General features: G+C 41.5%; 1 protein-coding gene across 1 annotated transcript; it reads left to right on the top strand.

The window, feature by feature from the left end:
- The first annotated feature begins 8,638 nt into the window (after nucleotides 1-8,638).
- Nucleotides 8,639-9,571, top strand: LOC140718585 (olfactory receptor class A-like protein 4). Its single transcript, XM_073032545.1, has one exon. It carries the CDS (start codon nucleotides 8,639-8,641, stop codon nucleotides 9,569-9,571), a length of 933 nt encoding a protein of 310 aa, XP_072888646.1.
- Nucleotides 9,572-21,990: the final 12,419 nt, after the last annotated feature.

The raw sequence follows: 21,990 nt of genomic DNA, 5'->3' as shown, positions 1-21,990 counted from the left end.
GTTGACTATGATCAAGATGATATCATGCAAAGAATTTCCTGCAGGGCTTTTAAGCAAATATCATTTCAGATTTTGTTGGGTATAGGGGAATATTGGTGCAGTTTAAAATATTAAAAGCATTGAACAGCATAGATAGGAAGAAACCATTTCTTCCTATGGGAGAAGCAAGAAACAGAGAATATAAAAATCAATATTAGAACAAACAATTTCCATAAAAGCAAGTAGAAAATTTAAAAACCCTGCTCTGAAAGTTTGGGACATTTGGAATTTTGTGCCTGATAATTTTTTTGTTAAGTAAACTCTGCATGTTTCATGGTTGTTATGGAGGTGGACAAGGATAGATCAGAAGTTGAGGTCCTAAATTGGAGGGAGGGTGATTTCACTTTGATAAGATCAGAACCGACAAAGGAGGATGGGAAGTAGGTAATTCTATATAAAAGCCAAGGGAGTCATTAAAAAATGAAATGATAAGTAATCAGGGCCAATGTGCTCTTGGTGAAAGATCAACATCTTCAGGAACATTGGATGGCAAGGAATATTGAAGATTAAATTAGCAAAAGTAATCTATAACAGTCTAGAACTGTAAACAGAGAGACCTTAAGGGGGTTATAGAAGATGCAGAACATTACTTAAAATATAAGTAACTGGGAGCATAAAGTCAGGCCACAAAATAGCACAGGCAAGCAAAATTACAGATAATCGCCAAATATTATACAACTATATTTGGCCCAAGAAGGCAACAAAGGGAAGAGTAGGGTCCTTAAAGGACAAAAGTGTCACATTGCAAGGAGCCAGAGTATATAGGTAAGGTCTTAAGTGAAAGCTTTTCATCTGTATTCACCATGGAGAAGGAGGTAATTATAGATGGATCTCATGATACAAGATATGTGAAAGAGACTGATGGGGCCATGACAGAAATTTGCAAATCTTCTCTAGCCAAAGAAGAGGCGCAAATGGATAGCAGAAATCAAAGTGTAGCTTATTTATTCAAAAAGGACAGCAGAAAAAAAGGCAAGGTAATTACAAAACTATGAATATAATGTCAGTAATAAAAATTGTGAGATATGTATGCTTAATCTTGCACTGTATTAATGCTCCTCATTGGGATTTGGGGTTTTTAATTTTGTAAAATGTTTTGAAAAACTAATAAAAAAATTAAAAAAAAAAAAAAAATTGTGGGAACGATTAATTAAGCTGTATTGGCGAGTTAAGGGTAAATCAAGGAAGTTAGCACCACTTTAAGGGAGGGGCTTTGCTGATTAATTTGACTGAACATTTTAATGAGGATGTTGTATTTGATCTTTATTACATCGACTTCAGAAAGGCCTTTGACAAGATCTCACATGGATACAGATCCAAAAAGCAGGAGTCCGAGGGATTGGCAGAACAGAGAATGGTTTGGTGCTGGAGAGGTCTAGGGTTGTTTTTATAGCTGAAAGTCTGTGACCAGTGGTGTGCTGCACTGGGATAATTCTTGTTTGTCATGTACATTAATGAGTAGGAGTTATGGTTATAAGTTTAGAAATGGAATGAAGATTGGAGTTGTTGTTGACAATGACAAGATTAAGCTTAGGCTACAAGATGATATTGTTATGTCTGCAAAATTGGCAAAGAAAGTATGTTTTTGCAAGGATTAGTTAGGTTAAGATATACACAATGAATGGTAGGACCCTAGGAAGTACTGAGGAACAGAAGAACCTTAGTACACATGAACAAGGGTCCCCAAAGGCAGAACCACAGGTAGTTAAGAAGCTGACTGATATACTTGACTTCATTAGCATGTAAGAGCAGGAAGATCATGGTACAGAGCGTTAGTTAGGAGTAATGTGCACATTTTTGGTTACCGCACTATAGGAAGTATGAGATCACACTGGAGAGGGTAGCAAGGAGATTGACCAGGATGTTGCTTGGGGGTGGAACGTTTGTGCTACGAGGAGAGACTGGACTGCCTAAATTTATTTTCCATGAGGCAGAGAAGGCTGCGGCTGGAAGCACGTCTGAGGTATACAAAATTATGAGGGGCATACATAGAGCAGATAGTGAGAATCAATTCCCCTTGGCAGAAGTGAACCTCTGGTAAGAGTTAGGAGCTTTGAAAGGGATTTGAGGAAGGATCTGTAATGCACTATCTAAGAGAGGAAGAGACTAAAACTTTTTAAGAAGTATTTACATCAACCCATGGTATACAAGGCTATAGGGTTGGGTACTGGAAAATGAGGTTAGTACACATTGGTGGGCCAAAGGACCTGTTTCATGCTGTATAATGTTGTGACTATCAAGGGATCTCAAGCAAAGGCAGGAAACAGAGCTGATATCTACATCAGCAGCAATCTAATTAAACAATAGAACGGCCCCAAGGAACTGAACAATCTCTTCAAGATCTACTGTTCCTGTGTTTCTTAGCTGAAATAAATAAAGGAGAAAATTAAATGTTCTCACATTTATTACACTCAGTAATACAATCTCCTCATAACAAGGACAGCACAGTTAGTAGAGTTGCTCACTCACAGCTTCAATTTTGGTCTCCAGTACTGTGTGTGCAGGGGTTACACGTTTTCCTTGTGATCGTGTAGGTTTCCTCCCATATCCTAAATATGTGTTGCACCAGAAATTGCCCCTAGTGTGTTTGGGAGGGGCAGAATATGGAGGAGTTTTATGCAAAAATGGGGAGAATAAAATTATGTTTAGGATGCAAATGGATGCTCAATTGTTGATGTGAACTTGGATTTTCCAATTTTTTTTTATTCTCTATGGCTCATTAAAAGTAATGAAAATGTGTATTAGGAGGAAGAAATTATGTAAAAGGGTGGGAAAAGGTTTATGGATGAGTCAGCCAACTACCCTTTCTGAGTGCTGTAAACACTGTGTAATTGCCTGCAAAGAAATAAGATAGACTTAATATTCCTGGCTTGGCTGCTGTCTTCTTGTTCCTTTAATGTATGCCCCGACCAAATGACGACAGATATTTTTCACTCACTTTTACATGGACTAGAAGAAAAGTAATTTGCACAAAACTGAAATCAAAGTAAAAGATATTTTCAACCTTTGTCTACACTTCTTTAACTAAGATTAGATATCTATTTGTTTATCGTACAGATGCAAACTTCAATAGTTTTGCAAACAGCTGAAAACAGCCATTGTGGGTGATAGATTCTCTGTGTGCTTGAAGATCAACGGACCTTTGAAGTGAGTACTATTGGATTTGTTCTGCATACATAGTCAAGAGGGAGGATGGTATTGTACGGTGGGCTCCAAACTTGCAGTAATTCAATGAAATGCTGGTAGCCTCATTGAAGTGATGGGATTTGTTGTGCAGATATCATATTTTATGTTTTTTTGATTTGTATTTGCTATAAGATTTCCTGGTGACCATTTGAAAGTTTATTATTGCATATTTAATGTTCCAGAGTAACCATCTGTTATACATTTTCAGTAAATTGGTCATTGTGATTGATCCTTCTCTATTTCCTTATAGTTTCCCTTCCTCCATTATGAAGTGTCAGCTTCCTCCTTAAGTAGAAATCCCACTAACTCAGAGAATTTAGCATAGGTTGGCAGAAACTAAGTCTTGCAGATGAAAAAGAATCTAGTGCTTTAACCAGCGCATATGAAAAATAAACTCTTCTCGGGCTTCCACCCGGGTACAGGTATCAATCTTAACTGATGTTTCGATGACAAACTTGTTATCGAAACGTCAGTTAAAATCGTACCTGTTCCTGGATGGAATCCGAGAAGAGTTTAAAAGACTGGCATATCTTCAAATATAATTACGAAATGGTCCAGTTTACTTAAATCGTCTAAAAATATGCTGCTAACAGATATTGAAGAGTGGCATGCTTGTTGTTATATCTTCTGTATGACCATCATGTACTTTACCCCATTGCTACCCAAAATCAGACGTGAATATTCTACCTTTTGCTTAAGAATTGTCGCTAAGACACCATACAACAGGTTTACAAGCATCCAGAAAATTCAATTCAAGATAAATGTAAAGCTTTCGAATATCCAGTGATAATGCGCTGAGCTCTGTTGTTGGGAGATAAGATATTGTGTTTTAGTTAGTGAATTGTTTTTTTATTGTCACATGAACTGAGGTATAGTGAAAACTTGTCTCACATACCATTCATGCAGATCATTTCGCCACACAGTGCACTGAAGTAGCACAAGGTAAAACAGTAACAGGGTGCAGAATAAAGTGCCACAGTTAAGATTAGCTTTGCCTGTCACACACACACCCAAACATCAGAACATTCAATTACAGAGAGCGTGTGGAGCAGGTAGACTATAAGGTGCAAGGTGTGATGGGGCAACATGGTAGCATAGCGGTTAATGCAATGCTGTAAAGCGCCAGTGATTAGGGTTCAATTCCCATCACTGTCTGTAAGGAGTTTGCATGTTCTCTTTATGATCGCATGGGTTTCCTCTAGGTGCTCTGGTTTCCTCCCACATTCCAAAGATGTACGGATTGGCATTAGTAAATAGCGGGTGTGCTACGTTGGTCCTGGAAGCACGGCAACAATTTGAGGGCTGCCTCCAGCACATCCTTGGACTGTGTTGGCCATTGACTCAAATGACGCAGTTCACTGTAGGTTTCGATGTTTCAATGTAGACGTGGCAAATAAAGCTAATCTTTATAACAAGGTAGGTTATGAGGTCATACTGGAAATCAGAACAACATTCCTTGGCAACAGATCCAAAATCAATGTAAATAAAATCATTATCACATTGAAAGTGGTTTGGCAGGCAGGGTGAATACAAATTTGAAAGTGCTCCGCAGAAGGAAATTGGATGAAGAAAAATAATTAAGGAATTAAGCATAAATTGCGGGGAAATGGAACGTGTCTGGGGCATCACAGTAATACAGTTAGAAGAGCTGCTGCCTCACGGTTCCATTCCAATGAAAGTTGCACACTCTCCATATAACCACGTTTTCTCCAGGTACTCTGGTCTCCTTCTATACCCCGAAGGTGTGCGAGTTGGTAGATTAACTGCAAGTTGATCCTAGTGTATAGGTCAGTGGAGGAACATGGGGAGAATGAAATTAGACTTGAGAAAGCATCAACATGTTATCAGTGTATAGGTCAGTGGAGGAACATGGGGAGAATGAAATTAGACTTGTGAAAGCATCAACATGTTATCGTGGGGACCAGGGCTTGTTCCTTGCTCTATTACTGTATGATTTTATTCGTGCTGGTAAGAGCTGGTGCAGACCCAATGAGCGAAGTAGTATTATTCTGTAAATGTATTATGTACACAACACAGAGCAATGAGCTCAGAAGTTGTGCTACTGGACTAACAACCCAGAAGTCTGGACTAATGGTTCACAGACACATCAATGTCACCATGGCAGCAGGGAAATGTTTTTTTAAAAATCTGGAATAGTAATCTAGCTACTACGAAACTTTTAAGTTTTTCACATGACGCTGGGACTCTGGATCCACAGCAATCCATGGCCCTCCAATGGACGATCAAGTTGGAGAATTAGCTCTGGGTAATAAATGTTGCTGCTGAAGGTTTAAAGAAGTACAGGGTCTATTATCAACACATTGGTGACAGACCAGAATGTGCCTCTTCTCTGCTGTGTTTCAGGGTCCCACTACTGCCCATGGTTTCAGCCTGATGCAGATACTCTGACTGGTTACTCAAGCATCTCTTTTCTTGGACTTTCTCTCAGTTCAGTGAGATATGGCCCATGAAGAAACGATTAACCAGTGCCCATGGGAGATAAAGGTGAATTAAGGGGCTCTGTCTATATTCATTATTCTCCACTTATTTAGATTGAGATCTCAGATGGATCTTCAGAAGGTGATTGCAATGGTGTTAAGAACATACGAAAGGACATTACTGCTGATTTTGAGCTTTACTGGATATGCATTTCCAAACTGATTAATACAGCGAAGCTTGATAAAAGTACTTAATGCAGGTTACCAGACTGCTCCTGTGGAAGAAGAATGGCACTGCAAAGGGATGCACCATATACCGTAGCTAAAATAAAATTGGAAAAGGGTTGGATTGCACAAAATTGCTACAAAGCATATTGCCACAAGATGAAAGGAAATCGAGAGGTGAAACGTAGGGCTTAATTCCCAGCTCCGTCAAAACTCCCATTTTGTGCTGTTTCCCGTTGACCTACTTAAAAAGGTAGGAGAACATGATGGAAGAGCAATATTCAATATGCCCCATTACGTCTTGGGAATATTTAGGAAGGAAGAATAATGGGAGACAATATACACTAAATACAGTGTGAAGAGTGTTCAGGAAGAGACATGCATCCTTGAAGGTGGAAGAGAATGCTAACTGATAGGTCGGTAAAGCAGGGATTCAAAACAGAGCACAGAGAATTACAACATGGAGTTTCTGAACCCATAGATAGCATTTGGTTACCATTACTGGAGTAGTGTCATCACACTTTAAGAAGAATGCACAGCTTTAAAACAGGGTGCTAAAAACATCTCCAGGGTTTGCAATGACTAGAATGGAGAAGCTCACCTGAGAACAAAATAAAACCAATAAATGCCATGATGGAGATGTGCAGGATTATGTCTGGTTTAAATAAGGCTGCTGTTCCATTCGGTTACTTGAGGACTGAGGGACACAAATTTAATACTTTGGTTAAAAGATAAGGGAAAATGTGTGGAAAAACATTTGCTTTTCTGGGAAGGTTTGTGACTCACTGCCTGCAGGGGTAGTAGAAGCAGAATAAATCCACAAATTCATACAAGTGGATAGACACTTGAGAGAACTAATATGCTGAAATAACCATTGTGGAAAGAGTTTTAAAAATTCACAGCCCCAACCAATAAGGGATAAACACTTCCATAATGGGCAGCTCTTTGATTTTTAAATAATGATCCCTAGGAAGCATCCTCTCCACATCTACCCTGTTAAGACCCCTCAAGACTTTGTATAGTTTAGTCTACTCACCCCTCATTCTTCTAAATTCTAAAGGATACTAGCTTCATCTGTTAAATCTTTCCTTGTTAAGGCAACCTGTCCATTCTACAGTCAGTGACCATTTTATTAGGTACATTTGTACACCTGTACGTTAGCACAAATATCTAATCAGCCGATCATGAGGCACAGCTCAATGCATAAAAGCATGTAGACCTGGTCAAGAGGCTCAGTTGTTGTTCAGACTAAACATCAGAATGTGGGGAAAAATGTGATCTAAGAGACTTTGACCATGAAATGATTGTTGGTGTCATACAGGATGGTTTGAGTATCTCAGAATTTGCTGGGATTATCATGCACAACAGTCTCTAGAGTTTATAGAGAATGGTGCAAAAAAAAATTCAGTGAGCGGCATTTCTGAGGGAAAAACTGTCTTTTTAATGAGAGAGGTCAGAGGAGAATGGCCATACTGGTTCAAAAACAGGAAGGCAGCAGTAACTGAAATAACCATGTATTAGAACAGCAGTGTGCAGAAGTGCATCTTTGAAAGTACAACATGTCGAACCTTGAAGTAGATGGGCTACAGCCGCAGAAGACCACAAACATACACTCAATGGCTAGTTTATTAGGTACAGAAATACCAAATAAAGTGGCCACTGAGTGTAAGTATCCATCTATAAGCACTGAGTTACTTTGAGCAATATTTTATATCTTTGCTTAAATATGGAGATGAACACTGCACACAAATTTCAGATGTGGTCCCAACAATGCTCCATATATCTGAACTAGAACCTCTCAACTTTAGTATTCAATTCCTCCTACAATAAGCAATAAACTCTGTTTGCTTTCTAATTACTTGCTGTGCCTGTACACTAGGCTCTAGGGAATCGTGCTCTAAGACCCTATGTCACAGAATTCTGCAACTTCATCACTTAGATAAAATATTTCCTTTATTTTTCCTGTCAAGCTGAAGAATTTCATATTTTCCCACATTTATGTTCTATTTGCAAGATCTTACCTAAATCCCTATGTAGCTTCTTAATGTTTCCTACCAATCCTTGTGTAATGACCAAAGATAGCTTTATTGCCTCCATCCCAAGACAGTAACAGAAATTGTAAAAGTAGAGGTGAGGAGGGGTAATGAGAAAATGGGACTGCTTGCCTTCGAGATGGTATAGATTTGACTGAATAGCATACATTTGCAATTGACAGTTCTATTCTATGAAAGGACTGCCAACAGAGCAGAGGTGGGTGAAATGCAATTGGAAGAGATAATTAATTGATAGATACCAAGTTAATAGAAGGAGGAACAAGAGAGAAAACAGGAAAAGTAATTCACATTAATGATGAGGATTATGGAAATACCGGCAGTGTTTGAATGGCACAAGTGCCAATCTGGGCTCCACTTTCATCTTCAAAAACGCATGCGCTACAATAGTGCGGTGACTAACTTACTAGTCTCAATCAAGATAGGGACTTCAATTCTAATTCAATAAATCTGGGTTTTAATGTGTAATATGAAGCCACCTCAGTGTCACTCCTGTTCTGACTTGGCCAAGGTGTGACCCCAGACCTACGAATTAACTCTTCACTACCCTCTCAGTTCAGGATGGACATTAAGTACTAACTACATCCACGTACCATAAAATGGTTCACAAGTTATAGCACTTGGTCATGCCAATTTATTTATCATGTTTAATCTGTTGCAGGTGCTGATCTCAAGTCCTAAGGATCCAAAAGCGAACTGATGGAGTTTAGAAGTTCAGGCCAGCTAATCGTTTATGGTATTCTGGTGTTTCTGGGGATTTTAGGCAATGTACTGGTGCTGGTGACAATACTCGCCACATCGATGGAACACCATGGCCTCGCCGCTTCCGACATCATTCTAGCGAACTTTGCAGCTGTCAACCTGCTGATTTCAACTTTTCGAAACATCCTGCTGTTTATCACGGAGTCCGGAGTGAAAATGTCTCTGAACCTCAACTGGTGCAGGGTGTTCATGTTCCTCTGGTTGTGGCTGAAGTGTGTTAGTGTTTGGATCACTTTATGTCTCAGTTGCTTCCACTTCCTGAAGATAAAACAACATTTCCATCTGAGCTCAAAGACAAAGGAGATCGTCTACGTGGTGATAATATTATCCGCTGTGTGGTTTGTTAATTGTCTCTATTCCATCCCGGCTATTATTTACACCGAGAAGATTGGTGTGAATCACACCAAGAAGCTAATGCTGGTCAGCACCACTGAGGAACCTTTTCTTACTTGTTCCTGGAAATTCCCAAATCCACAGCATGGTATCATATTTGCAGCAGTCTCTCTCATCCTGCATGAATTCCTGCCTATTGTCTTAATGATCTGCACCAACCTCAGCACCGTGTATTATCTTAACCAGCACATCAGAGCAATTGCAGATGACCACCTCCACAGTGTACAGGTGGAACGAACAGCCGCAAAGTTAATTATGGCACTGGTGTCACTCTTTGTCCTGTGTTCGGGCACCCATTTGGTGGCGGTGTTTTACTACAATCACAACGCGGGCTCGGCCACCACCTTTTTGTTGACTTTGGCCAACTACTGTGCCTCGGTTTTCATAGGCTTCAGTCCCTTAATGCTGGCTGCGGGGCACAGTAAACTGCGAAATAAAGTTTGCAGCATGTTACGCATTAACATTTCATCCAGTTAAAAGTTTTCAGCCGGTCAGGCAGCATCTACGGAAATGAATAAACAGTCAATGCTTTGGGCCAACACCCTTCTTCAGGATTGGAAGGAAAGGGGGAAGATTCCAGAATAAAAAGGTGGAGGCAATGGAAGGACAACATGCTGGAAGGTGATAGGTCAAAGAAGGTGGGCATGAAAGGTAAAGGGCTGGAGAAGGAATCTGACAGGAGAGGGGATGATGGGAGAAAGAGAAGGAGGTGAAGGTGTTAGACAGGTGAGAAGAGGTAAGAGGTCAGAATGGGAATAGAAGAAGGGGGAAAGGGGAGGGGGGAAATTACTGGAAGGAGAAATCAATGTTCACGCCACCAGGTTGGAGGCTACCTAGACAGAATGTCAGGTGTTGCTCCTCTAACCTGAGAGTGGCCTCGTTTTGGCAGACAGGGAGGCAATGGACCAACATGTCAAAAAGGGAATGGGGAGAGGAATTAAAATGGTTGCCCACCATTCCGCTTTTGGCAGATAGAGCAGAGTTGCTCGTTAAAGAAGTTCCCTTATTTATGTCGAGCCTCGTCAACATAGAGGACTCACTGGGAACACCAGATACCAAATACGACCCCAACAGTTCCGCAGGTGAAGTGTTGCCTTACCTGGAAGGACTGTTTGGGACCCTGAATGAAGCTAAGGGAGGAGGTGAATGGGCAGGTGTAGCATTTCTTTCACTTGCAGGGATATGTGCCAGGTGGGAGATTAGCGAGCAAGAATTAATAAACAAGGGAATCACGGAAGGTGCAATCCCCGTGGAGAGTCAGGGGGAAGGGGGGGCAAAGATGTGATTGGTGGTAGGGTTCCATTGAAGGTGACCGAGGTTGCAGTGAATGGTATGTTGGATGCAGAGGCTTATGGGGCGGTAGGTAAGGACAGGAAGAACTCTATCCCTGTTAAGATGGCGGGAAGATGGGGTGAGCGTGGATGTCCAGGAAATAAGAGATGTGGGTGAGGGCAGCATCAATGGTGGAGGAAAGAAAACCCCGTTCTTTGAAAAAGGAAGCTCTAATGTCCTGGGAAGGAAAGTCTAATTCTGGGAACAGATGTGGCAGAGACAAAGGAACTCTGAAACTCTCCTCTCCTATCAGATTCCTTCTTCTCAAGTCCTTCACCTTTCTCACTCACCTGGCTTGACTTATTCTAACTAATCCTCTTTCCCCTCCCTTCACCACTTTAGTCTGGTGTCTTCTGCCTTCCTTTCTAATACTGAAGGTGGGCCTTGACCTGAAATGTGACTGGTTATTCACTTCCATAGCTGCTGCCTGACCTGCTGAGTTCCTCCAGCATTGTGTGAGTGTTGCTCTGGATTTCCAGCATCTGCAGAATCTCTTGTGTTTAAGTATTCAATGTTTTCTTTTAAAAATACCAGATCTTAGCAAGTAGCAAAATCTGGAGCAAAATGATAAATTGCTGGATAAAGTCAGCGTGCCAGACAGCAGTTGTGTGAAAAGAGGGTACAGTCGTCGCTCATGGTTGAAGGTCTTCAGCTAGGATGTAGATTGTCTATTTCCTTCTACGGTGCTGCCCTCTGCGTCACTGAATTCTTCCAGCAGTTGGTTTTATGCTTCACAAGCAGTGCCGAGTGTCAAGTGCCCCAGGGGTGATAGCAATACATTAAGATAATACAACCAGACCGTCTGTGTCCTGTTAATCAGCCTGCTTGTTGTTTGGGGCATTGGTACCCGCTGGCCCATTGTCTCTCCCGTGTTATCGCTGACCTTGTGGATCTCACAGTACTTTGCATTTCTGCCTCTCTCCTTTTACTTTCCAATTAAAGTCTGCACTCTGCTTTAAACAAAGTACTTTCCACATTTGCATCTGTTGGGCGTCACTTCATTTAGACAAGTGGCACTTGCCTAGCCAAATGCTTAGGATACTGAGCCAAAAACTATTGGAAGACTCAAAAGTTCGAATCCTCGTACGATTTTCTGAGTTGGTACATGTCAACTGCCGGATGATGTGCATCAAAAGACTCTGTATTGAACTTCACGTCAAAGACCTCAGTAAATCATGCAGCCTGATCATGCAGCACAGTTCACTGTGGTACTGAAGGGTGCCTCACCGCTGCAAATCCCCTTTTTCCATATCAGACTGCAAATCAAGATACAATAACCGCACTGCTTTAAGAAAAGCAGAGAGATTTCCTGGTATACTGATCAATGTTTATTCCTCAAAGAACTTCACTCTAGCAGATTGTACAGACGTTGTCTGGGAGATCTTGCTGCGTGCAAATAACCTGCCATGTAGTGGCTACAATTCAAGCCGCTTCACTTGCTTTAAAGTGAGCCTGAGACAACCTGAAGGCAGAGTACAAATCCATGTTATTGTTGTCGAGCTTCTACAGTTGGCCTCAGAGTTGAAATGAAGCAATTGCACACACAGGTAAAAGATTAAAACAGGAAAGGAGGCCATTTGGCCCGTTGAATCTCTAACAGCCCTGGTGAGTAATCCAGGTGCTTCTATTCCCTCCAACAGCCCCGCAAAATATCTCCTTTCAAGTATTTCTCCAGCCCCCTGTTGAATACACAATTAAACCTCCCTCACTCCTACCTCTAGCAATGTCTTTGCTAGCCTTAACCCCTCGTTGTGTAAAATTAAGGATCTCTGGCTTCTGTTCCCAAGATTCTGTACACAACGCAGTCAAAAGAAGTTGACAGTGGGGAAAATCTACATTAAAAAGAAACCTTAATGTTTACCCAACGACCAGCACCATCCATTCCACAACTACAATAGCCCCTCAAAACCTTCCTCCCCTCCCCCCACCACACACACCTCTTTTCAGAGATTAAGGAAGCACGCAAGCATATTTTTTAAACCAGGAAGCACTGCCAGTTTACTAATATATAAAGAAAAACATTTTTCTTCACGTATCAGGCAGTTAAGTAGTTCTGTGTTTGTAAATGCAAGTATATTTGATACTAATTACAATAATAGTAGGTTCTTTACAGGACAAGGTCTCATATTAGCGTTTTCCTACAGAAAACTCAATAAAGAATCTTGTAGCTCCATCTTGTGTTTCATTAAGGCTTAGCACCTGCGTGCTGGTGCTTTCCCCCTATTATTTTTCTAAAGGTTAAAGAAAGTATTTTGAAAAAGCAATACTGAAAAAGCTTAAGTAGTGTGTCACTAAATTCAACACAGCAAATTCAATAACTTATTCTCATTATTTATAACATAATGTATTTGAAAGTTACCATGCTAAAGCACTGTGGAACAGTAACAGAATACTTAGATGCGGTATCATATTGCTGGGATAAATAAGTACAAACTAAAAATATTTTAGTAAAATTGAATGTTGCATTACTCATCACTGGGCGATAATTATTCAAAAGGATGTGAGTGAAATGTTCAGTTTCCAAATATTGTTTAGAACAGAACCTCAAAACCTATTATAGGAAGGCCATTATGATTTTGAGAAAAGATTGGGGCTATGAAGAGTTTGTGTTTAAATGAGGACATTTTTAATACGATATGGAATGATGTACACAAGATAAATTTTAAACAAGCTTGCAAACAGCTAAAACTAGTGAAAAGAATGTTTATGACAAATATCAGGAAGCAACACACATAAAAGTCTGGAGGAACTCAGCAGGTCAGGGAGCATCTATGGAAAAGAGTAAACAGTTGATGTTTTGGATGAGACCCTTCTTCAGGACTGAGATGGAAGGGGGAGATGTCACCCAGCTTCCTGAAGCATCAGCTGTTTACTCTTTTCATAGATGCTGCCTGACCTGCTGAGTTCCTCCAGCATCTTGTGTGCATTGCTTTGGATTTCCAGCATCTGCAGATTTTTTTTTGTGTTTGAAATATCAGGAAGCATTTCCTTATGCAAACAATTAACTCCTAGTTCAAAACAAACCCAGAATCTTTAAAATACAGTAAATGGACATAAAAGGTTCGCGGCCTTTGTATTCTGCTAGATGAGCCAAAATGGTTTCTTAATCTATACCCGAGCCTGTGATTTCACTTACCATGATGAATAAAATTTCCCATTATCTATACGGATTGCTTTGCATTATTTCAAGAGGATTTTTAAAAATGTAGGCAAGTCAATACTGCCAATTCACCTGTGACATTTGCATTGAGTGTGCAGGAACCAATTTGTGCACCATCTAGGATTAAACCATTTAATCACTAGCAAGGAGTAAACTAAAATTCTGCTCCTAAGTTCCACATTAATGCACAGATCTCACCTATTTTAACACTGCAGTGACTGTCTATCAGAGGTCAGCTAAAACACCTGTGTAGCTCGTTAGTATGATCAGAACAGATGAACTTAAACCCATACATTTTGACACTGCCTTTTTATAATACCGGCAATCGTGCATAAGGTGAATTTCATAATATCCACTTGTTTATTAAACATGTTTTGATCTTAATTGTTCCCCTGTTTCTACGCAATTTTATACACCAGTTTCCATAATGGAGATAAGTCTTTTGGTTTGTGAAACAATGAGTAACATCCATGTTCTCAGTCCTTCAAAGCTGAGGATGACTTGCTTTGGCTGCTTTTCCCCTGCAGAATCTGCAAACTATGCCACAGATGGGCAAATGGTGCTTGACAGGGTGGGTGAAGAGGCAGCTTGGGGTGTCCCACCAGATAACAGCGCCTAACCTCCTTCGTACCTGATGTAGAAGCTCTAGGTGCTTTGTGGAAATATATCTGTAACCCCGAAGTCTTTATGAATTTGTAAAATGTAATGTGACAAAATGGAACTGCTTGGCTGGTTTGCTGGTTTGGACGGAGGGTTATAGGAAGATGTGTGTGATTTACGACAGGGGATGTGTGTGTTTTATGGCAGAGGGAATGTTTTGACAACAGAGAAAACCAGGACACATCCTCTAAGGACAAATTGACTGAATTGAAGAACAAATATCAGGAACTAAAGACGGATGCAGATAATGGAGGAAGTTTATGGATTAGAACAATCTCTGTTCTCTGTAAAAGGTATAAAAGTGGTTTGTTTGACCTGTAAGATTCTCCAACAATAGCTTGAGGAGGTAGCTTCCCTCGCAAGTAAGTAAGAAATGCGCCTATAATTTGATCCACTCTGAATTTGTTGTAGTTCTTTAACTGTCTATTAGAAGACCGAGCTGAACAGTACCTGACAACTTCTTCATGCTATCCTGGACATTCCTTCTTCATTGTGAAGAGTCATGGACTGGGGATTGCCACGAGTCAGAGGGGATTTGTCAAAGAATGATAGAATTTTGGTTATTAAGGGAGTCAAGAAATATGGAGGTATTTGCAAAAAAGTGATGCTGCATGGAAAAAAATCAGCCGTGGTAGATACAGAATGGGGGAGACTGGTGGTGGGGGGGGGGGGGGGAATGATTTAACTTACCTTCTTCTGTTTCTATCATTCTTATGACTATGTCCTTGAAGTATTTTATCTCTGGAGATATCTTGCCTTGTATGTAATGTTAATATAGTATCAGACATGCAGATGACTTCCCCACTCCCCCTCAAGCTGGCTCTATAAGCTCATAATTTGCACCACCCCTTGCCACTGAATCCACTATCACCTCTCCCTCTCACTTCCATATACAGGTGGCTCCCAAGTTACAGAGGTTATGAAGTTCGCCTTCATAGATTTAAGAAATCACTACCCAAACAAAAACTGAGATAAGGAATAAGCTTCACTTCTATAGAATTTATAAGGGGAAGTAAATAAATCAACACCATCACATTTCTAGATGAATGTACATACGACACAGCTTCACATTATAGAAAATTGTGTTATGGGTTGTCTTCTAGGGACACAACATCCCCAAAGTATGGGATGTGTTGAAACCTGCCCACTCTTCCTGTTGCACGCTCAGCCCTGATGTAGGGGTCTCAAACTGAAATGCCAACTGCTACTTTGCTTCCACAGATGCTGCTTGACCCACTGATTTCTTCCAACAGGTCAGGCACATGTGTAGGTTTGCAGCTGGGGCCAGGGTCTTGTAAATTTCCCACTCCTTTTAAACTCATTGAATTCATAGGAAAATATATAATACCACTATACAACATGTAGAAACACATGATATAAAAGTGTGTTTGGGAATTAATAGGATTAATATCTGATAATCCAGAAATTCTGCTAACCTAAGGATACCAATTATTGGTGTTTTGCTTATCATGGTTTTCTTCACACTGAGATTTCCTCCATAACAGGGAGAAGGCAGGAGATTGGGGCTGAGAGGGCAAAAGGATCAACCATGATAAATTAATGGGGCAGACTCGATGGGGCCAAATGGTCTAACTTTGGTGTCACAGTAACTCGGGAGATAATAGCAAGTAGAAATAAGACACAGACAGCAATCCAACTTCAAGCAACTGATCCATGAAATCAGACCTTTGGTCACCAACCTTACACACTTATCCCTTCGCCAAGAACGTGTAAACATCTTTGTCAAGTGGGAGTATGTTCAAGGCTATGCTCCCTCGTCAACTTAAAAGGGGAAAGGTAAACGTTAATAACCTACATTTATTGAGCATCTTTCATCTACTAAAGCAAACCCCTAATTATCAAAAGTCTTCCTTGACATGGAGAATGTTTAGGAAGGAATTCAACATGTAATATTGAATAAGTGAGTTTAAGGAGAATTTAAAAGGAAGAAAGAATATTGAAAAGGTGGGAAGATTCATACAGAAAGAGAACTTATGGTCATAGTAAAAGAAGGCACAGCACCAATGACAGAACAATTAAAGCCCATGGTGCATATAAGATCAGAACTGGTGGGATGATATGATCTAGGAGGATTGCAAGATGATATTATTACTAGTTGTTGTAGTTCAGTGAGAAAGCAATGGATGAATGGGATGGTGTTAGATACGAAGACTGGCATGGTAGCATAATGGTTAGCACAATGTGACCTAGGTTCGATTCCCACTGCTGCCTATAAGGAGTTTGTACATTCCCACGTGAGTTTCCTCCAGGTGCTCCAGTTTCCACCCACAGTCCAAAGATGTACCAACTGATAGGTTAATTGGTCATTGTAAATTGTCCTGTGATTAGGATTGAGGGGTTGCTGGATGGCACGGATCAAAGGGTCAGAAAGGCTTGAACAGCTCTTGAACTCAGTCCCGCGGTTGATGAAGGCCAACACACCATACACCTTAACAACACTGTCAACCTGCGCAGCAGCTTTGAGCGTCCTATGGACATGGACCCCAAGAGCTCGCTGATCCTCCACCCTGCTAAGAGTCTTACCATTTAATCCAAAATTCAATTATCTATTTGATAATCAGCCTTCAATCCACACTTCCCCTAATATTGTGAGTTCTTACATGGTGCCATAAATATTGCTGGATTATTCATGCAGAAATTTGCAGATTTGGAGGGAGTTAAATTTTCAAGAGTTTCAATCTTAATCCTTGGGTGAGTACCAAATGAGAATTAGATTACATATTAAGGCTATATAAAAGGACAAGTTGAAGCAGGAAGGCAATAAAATGTGGAGAAGAATGCAATAAGAATGAAAAAGAGGCAGGATCATATTAGACAATAGACAATAGGTGCAGAAGTAGACCATTCGGCCCTTCGAGCCTGCACTGCCATTCTGAGATCATGGCTGATCATCTACTATCAATACCCGGTTCCTGCCTTGTCCCCATGTCCCTTGATTACCCTATCCATAAGAGACCTATCTAGCTCCTTCTTGAAAGCATCCAGAGAATTGGCCTCCACTGCCTTCCGAGGCAGTACATTCCAGACCCCCACAACTCTCTGGGAGAAGTTTTTCCTTAACTCTGTCCTAAATGACCTACCCTTATTCTCAAACCATGCCCTCTGGTACTGGAATCTCCCAGCATCTGGAACATATTTCCTGCCTCTATCTTGTCCAATCCCTTAATAATCTTATATGCTGCAATCAGATCCCCTCTCAATCTCCTTAATTCCAGCATGTACAAGCCCAGTCTCTCTAACCTCTCTGCGTAAGACAGTCCGGACATCCCAGGAATTAACCTTGTGAATCTACGCTGCACTTCCTTTACAGCCAGGATGTCCCTCCTTAACCCTGGAGACCAAAACTGTACACAATACTCCAGGTGTGGTCTCACCAGGGCCCTGTACAAATGCAAAAGGATTTCCTTGCTCTTGTACTCAATTCCCTTTGTAATAAAGGCCAACATTCCATTACCCTTCTTCACTGCCTGCTGCACTTGCTCATTCACCTTCAGTGACTGATGAACAAGGATTCCTAGATCTCTTTGTATTTCTCCCTTACCTAACTTTACACCGTTCAGATAATAATCTGCCTTCCTGTTCTTACTCCCAAAGTGGATAACCTCACACTTATTCACATTAAACGTCATCTGCCAGGTATCTGCCCACTCACTCAGCCTATCCAAGTCACCCTGAATTCTCCTAACATCTTCATCACATGTCACACTGCCACCCAGCTTAGTATCATCAGCAAACTTGCTGATGCTATTCTCAATGCCTTCATCTAAATCATTTATGTAAATCGTAAACAGCTGTGGTCCCAATACCGAGCCCTGTGGCACCCCACTAGTCACCACCTACCATTCCGAGAAACACCCATTCACTGTTACCCTTTGTTTTCTATCTGCCAACCAGTTTTCTATCCATGTCAATATCTTCCCCCCAATGCCATGAGCTTTGATTTTACCCACCAATCTCCTATGTGGGACCTTATCAAATGCCTTCTGAAAATCGAGATACACTACATCCACTGGATTTCCCTTGTCTAACTTCCTGGTTACATCCTCAAAAAACTCCAATAGATTAGTCAAGCATGATTTACCCTTGGTAAATCCATGCTGGCTCGGCCCAATCCTATCACTGCTATCTAGATATGCCACTATTTCATCTTTAATAATGGACTCTAGCATCTTCCCCACTACTGATGTTAGGTTGACAGGATGATAGTTCTCTGTTTTCTCCCTCCCTCCTTTCTTAAAAAGTGGGATAATATTAGCCATTCTCCAATCCTCAGGAACTGATCCTGAATCTAAGGAACATTGGAAAATGATTACCAATGCATCTGCAATTTCTAGGGCCACCTCCTTTAGTACCCTAGGATGCAGACCATCTGGACCTGGGGATTTGTCAGCCTTCAGTCCCATCAGTCTTCTCATCACCGTTTCCTTCCTAATGTCAATCTGTTTCATTTCCTCTGTTACCCTATGTCCTTGGCCCATCCATACATCTGGGAGATTGCTTGTGTCTTCCCTAGTGAAGACAGATCTAAAGTACTTATTAAATTCTTCTGCCATTTCTCTGTTTCCCATAACAATTTCACCCAATTCATTCTTCAAGGGCCCAACATTGTTCTTAACTATCTTCTTTCTCTTCACATACCTAAAAAAGCTTTTGCTATCCTCCTTTATATTCCTGGCTAGCTTGCGTTTGTACCTCATTTTTTTCTCCCCGTATTGCCTTTTTAGTTAAGTTCTGTTGTTCCTTAAAAATTTCCCAATCATCTGTTCTCCCACTCACCTTAGCTCTGTCATATTTCCTTTTTTTTAATGCTATGCAATCTCTGACTTCCTTTGTCAACAACTGTGGCCCCTTTCCCCCCTTTGAATCCTTCTTTCTCTGGGGGATGAACTGATTTTGCACCTTGTGCATTATTCCCAAGAATATCTGCCATTGCTGTTCCACTGTCTTTTCTGCTAGGATATCTGTCCAGTTAACTTTGGCCAGCTCCTCCCTCATGGCTCCATAGTTTCCCCTGTTCAACTGCAACACTGACACCTCCGATCTGCCCTTATCCTTCTCAAATTGCAGATAAAAACTTATCATATTATGGTCACTAACTCCTAATGGCTCCTTTACTTCAAGATCGCTTATCAAATCCTGTTCATTACACAAGACTAAATCCAGAAAAGTCTTGTCCCTGGTCGGCTCTCGTACATGCTGTTCCAAGAATGTATCCCATAGGCATTCTACAAACTCCCTATCTTGGGGTCCAGCACCAACCTGATTCTCCCAGTTCACCTGCATGTTGAAATCCCCCATAACTACTGCGACATTACCTTTGCCACATGCCAATGTTAACTCCCTATTCAACTTGCACCCAATATCCATGCTACTGTTTGGTAGCCTGTAGACAACACCCATTAGGATCTTTTTGCCCTTACTGTTCCTCAGTTCTATCCACACAGACTCTACTTCTCCTGATCCTATGTCCCCCCCTTGCAAAGGACTGAATCTCATTCCTCACCAACAGGGCCACCCCACCCCCTCTGCCCACATTTCTGTCCCTACGATAGCATGTATACCCTTGTACATTCATTTCCCAGGTCTGATCTCCCTGCAGCCATGTCTCCGTTATTCCAACAACATCATAGTTACCCACTCGCACCTGAGCTTCAAGCTCATCTGCCTTATTTCTGACACTTCGTGCATTCAGATATAGAATTTTTAGCCCATTTCTCCTTCCTCTGTTTAAATCGCTGCCTATTGTGCTTAACCCAGCTCCCCGAACTCCCATCGGGCTATACGCCCCTTGAATTTTGTTGTCCTTCCTAAATTTACTTATTCTTTCTGCACATTTAACTCCATGTTCCGTCAGACCATCCCTCTGTACGTGTCCTCATCACTTGTTCCGCCCCACCTTCCTCTACTACACACTTAATATTCCAGAACCGTGTAGTCCCCACCTGTCCTTTATTCTTCATCTCACTATCCTCTCTCGCATTCTGGATCCCTGCCCCCTGCAAATTTAGTTTAAACCCCCCCCCCCCGAGAAGCACTAGCAAACTTTCCCACAAGTATGTTAGTACCGCTCCAGTTCAGGTGTAAACCGTCCCGTCGGAACAGATCCCACCTTCCCTGGAACAAAGCACAATTATCTAAAAACCTGAAGCCCTCCCTCCTGCACCATCCTCTCAGCCACGTATTAATCTGTATAATCCTTCTGTTCCTTGCCTCACTCGCACGTGGCACAGGTAGCAATCCTGAGATTGTTACCCTGGAGGTCCTGCCCTTCAGCTTCGCACCTAACTCCCTGAACTCACTACGCAGGACCCCCTCACTCATCCTACCCACGTCGTTGGTCCCTACATGGACCACAACATCTGGGTTCTTGCCCTCCCTCTCGAGAATAACCTGCACCTGATCTGAGATGTCCCAGACCCCGGCACCAGGGAGGCAACATACCATCCGAGACTCCCGATCTTCCCCACAAAATCTCCTATCCACCCCCGACTATAGAATCCCCTATCACTATCGCTCTCTTCTCTTCCCTCCTCCCCTTCCTAGCCGAGGGTCCAACCTCAGTGCCAGAGACAGGACCACTGCAAACTTGTTCCTGGTAGGTCATCCCCACCAACAGTATCCAAAACGGTATACTTATTGTTGATGGGAATGGCCACAGGAGTGCTCTGCTCTCTCTGTCTGCTCCCCCTGCCTCTCTTGACTGTCACCTATTTGCTTGGAATAATTTGAGTGTTAGGGGCAGAAGTGAGTGTAGTTGCTATTACTAAAAAGGTGCTTGGGAGGTTGAAAGGTTTGAAGGTAGATAGGTCACCTGGACCAGATGAACTACACCCAGGGTTCCGAAAGAGGTAGCTGAAGAGATTGTGGAGGCACAAGTAATGATCTTTCAAGAATCACTAGATTCTAGAATGGTTCCAGAGGATTGGAAAATTGAAAATATACTCTCCACTCTTTAAGGAGGAAGGAAGAAGAAAGGAAATTATAGGCCAGTTAGCCTGACTTCAGTGGTTGGGAAGATGTTGGAGTCCATATTAAGGATGAAGTTTCGGGGTACTTCGAGGTACATGATAGATTAGGCCAAAATCTTGCCTGCCAAGTCTTTTCGAGTTCTTTAAGGAAGTAACAGGCAGGATAGACAAATGAGAGTCAGTGGATGTTGTTTACAGAAGGCCTTTGGCAAGATGCTGCATATGAAGCTGCTTAACAAGATTAAGAGCCCACGGTATTACAAGAAAGATACTATTATGTATAGAAGATTAGCCGACTGGCAGAAGACAAAACATCTTTGAGTCCAGGAACAGAGGGCACAACCTCAGAATAAAGGTACATCTATTTAGAACAAAGAAGAAAATTCTTTAACCAGGTGGTGAATCTGTGGAAGCCAAGTCATTGAGTATATTTAACGGAGAGGTTGATAGGTTCTTTGTTAGTCAGGGCGTCAAAGGGGAGAAGGTAGGAGAATGGGTTTGAGGGATAATAAATCAGCCATGATGGAATGGCAGAGAAGACTTGATGGGCCAAGTGGCCTAATTCTGCTATGACTTATTACTGGAATAGAAATTCAGATGTAGATGTAAAATTGACTGTGATTCAGACAAATTAGTTGTGATGAGATGGCATGGACTATTATGGAGGATAACTAGAATAGAAAGAGGGTCTTGGCCTAAAATTTCGACTCTCTTCCATAGGTGCTGCCTGGATTGCTGAGTTCCTCCAGCATTTT

The sequence above is a fragment of the Hemitrygon akajei genome, chromosome 29, assembly GCF_048418815.1.
Source record: "Hemitrygon akajei chromosome 29, sHemAka1.3, whole genome shotgun sequence".
Lineage (NCBI taxonomy): Eukaryota > Metazoa > Chordata > Chondrichthyes > Myliobatiformes > Dasyatidae > Hemitrygon > Hemitrygon akajei.
The sequence above is the reverse complement of the archived record's forward strand: the minus strand, read 5'-3'. Positions and strand labels throughout refer to the sequence as shown.

Bases quoted from the DNA above. Each gene is read 5' to 3' on its own strand.
- LOC140718585 (XM_073032545.1), top strand. From the start codon at position 8,639: ATGGAGTTTAGAAGTTCAGGCCAGCTAATCGTTTATGGTATTCTGGTG.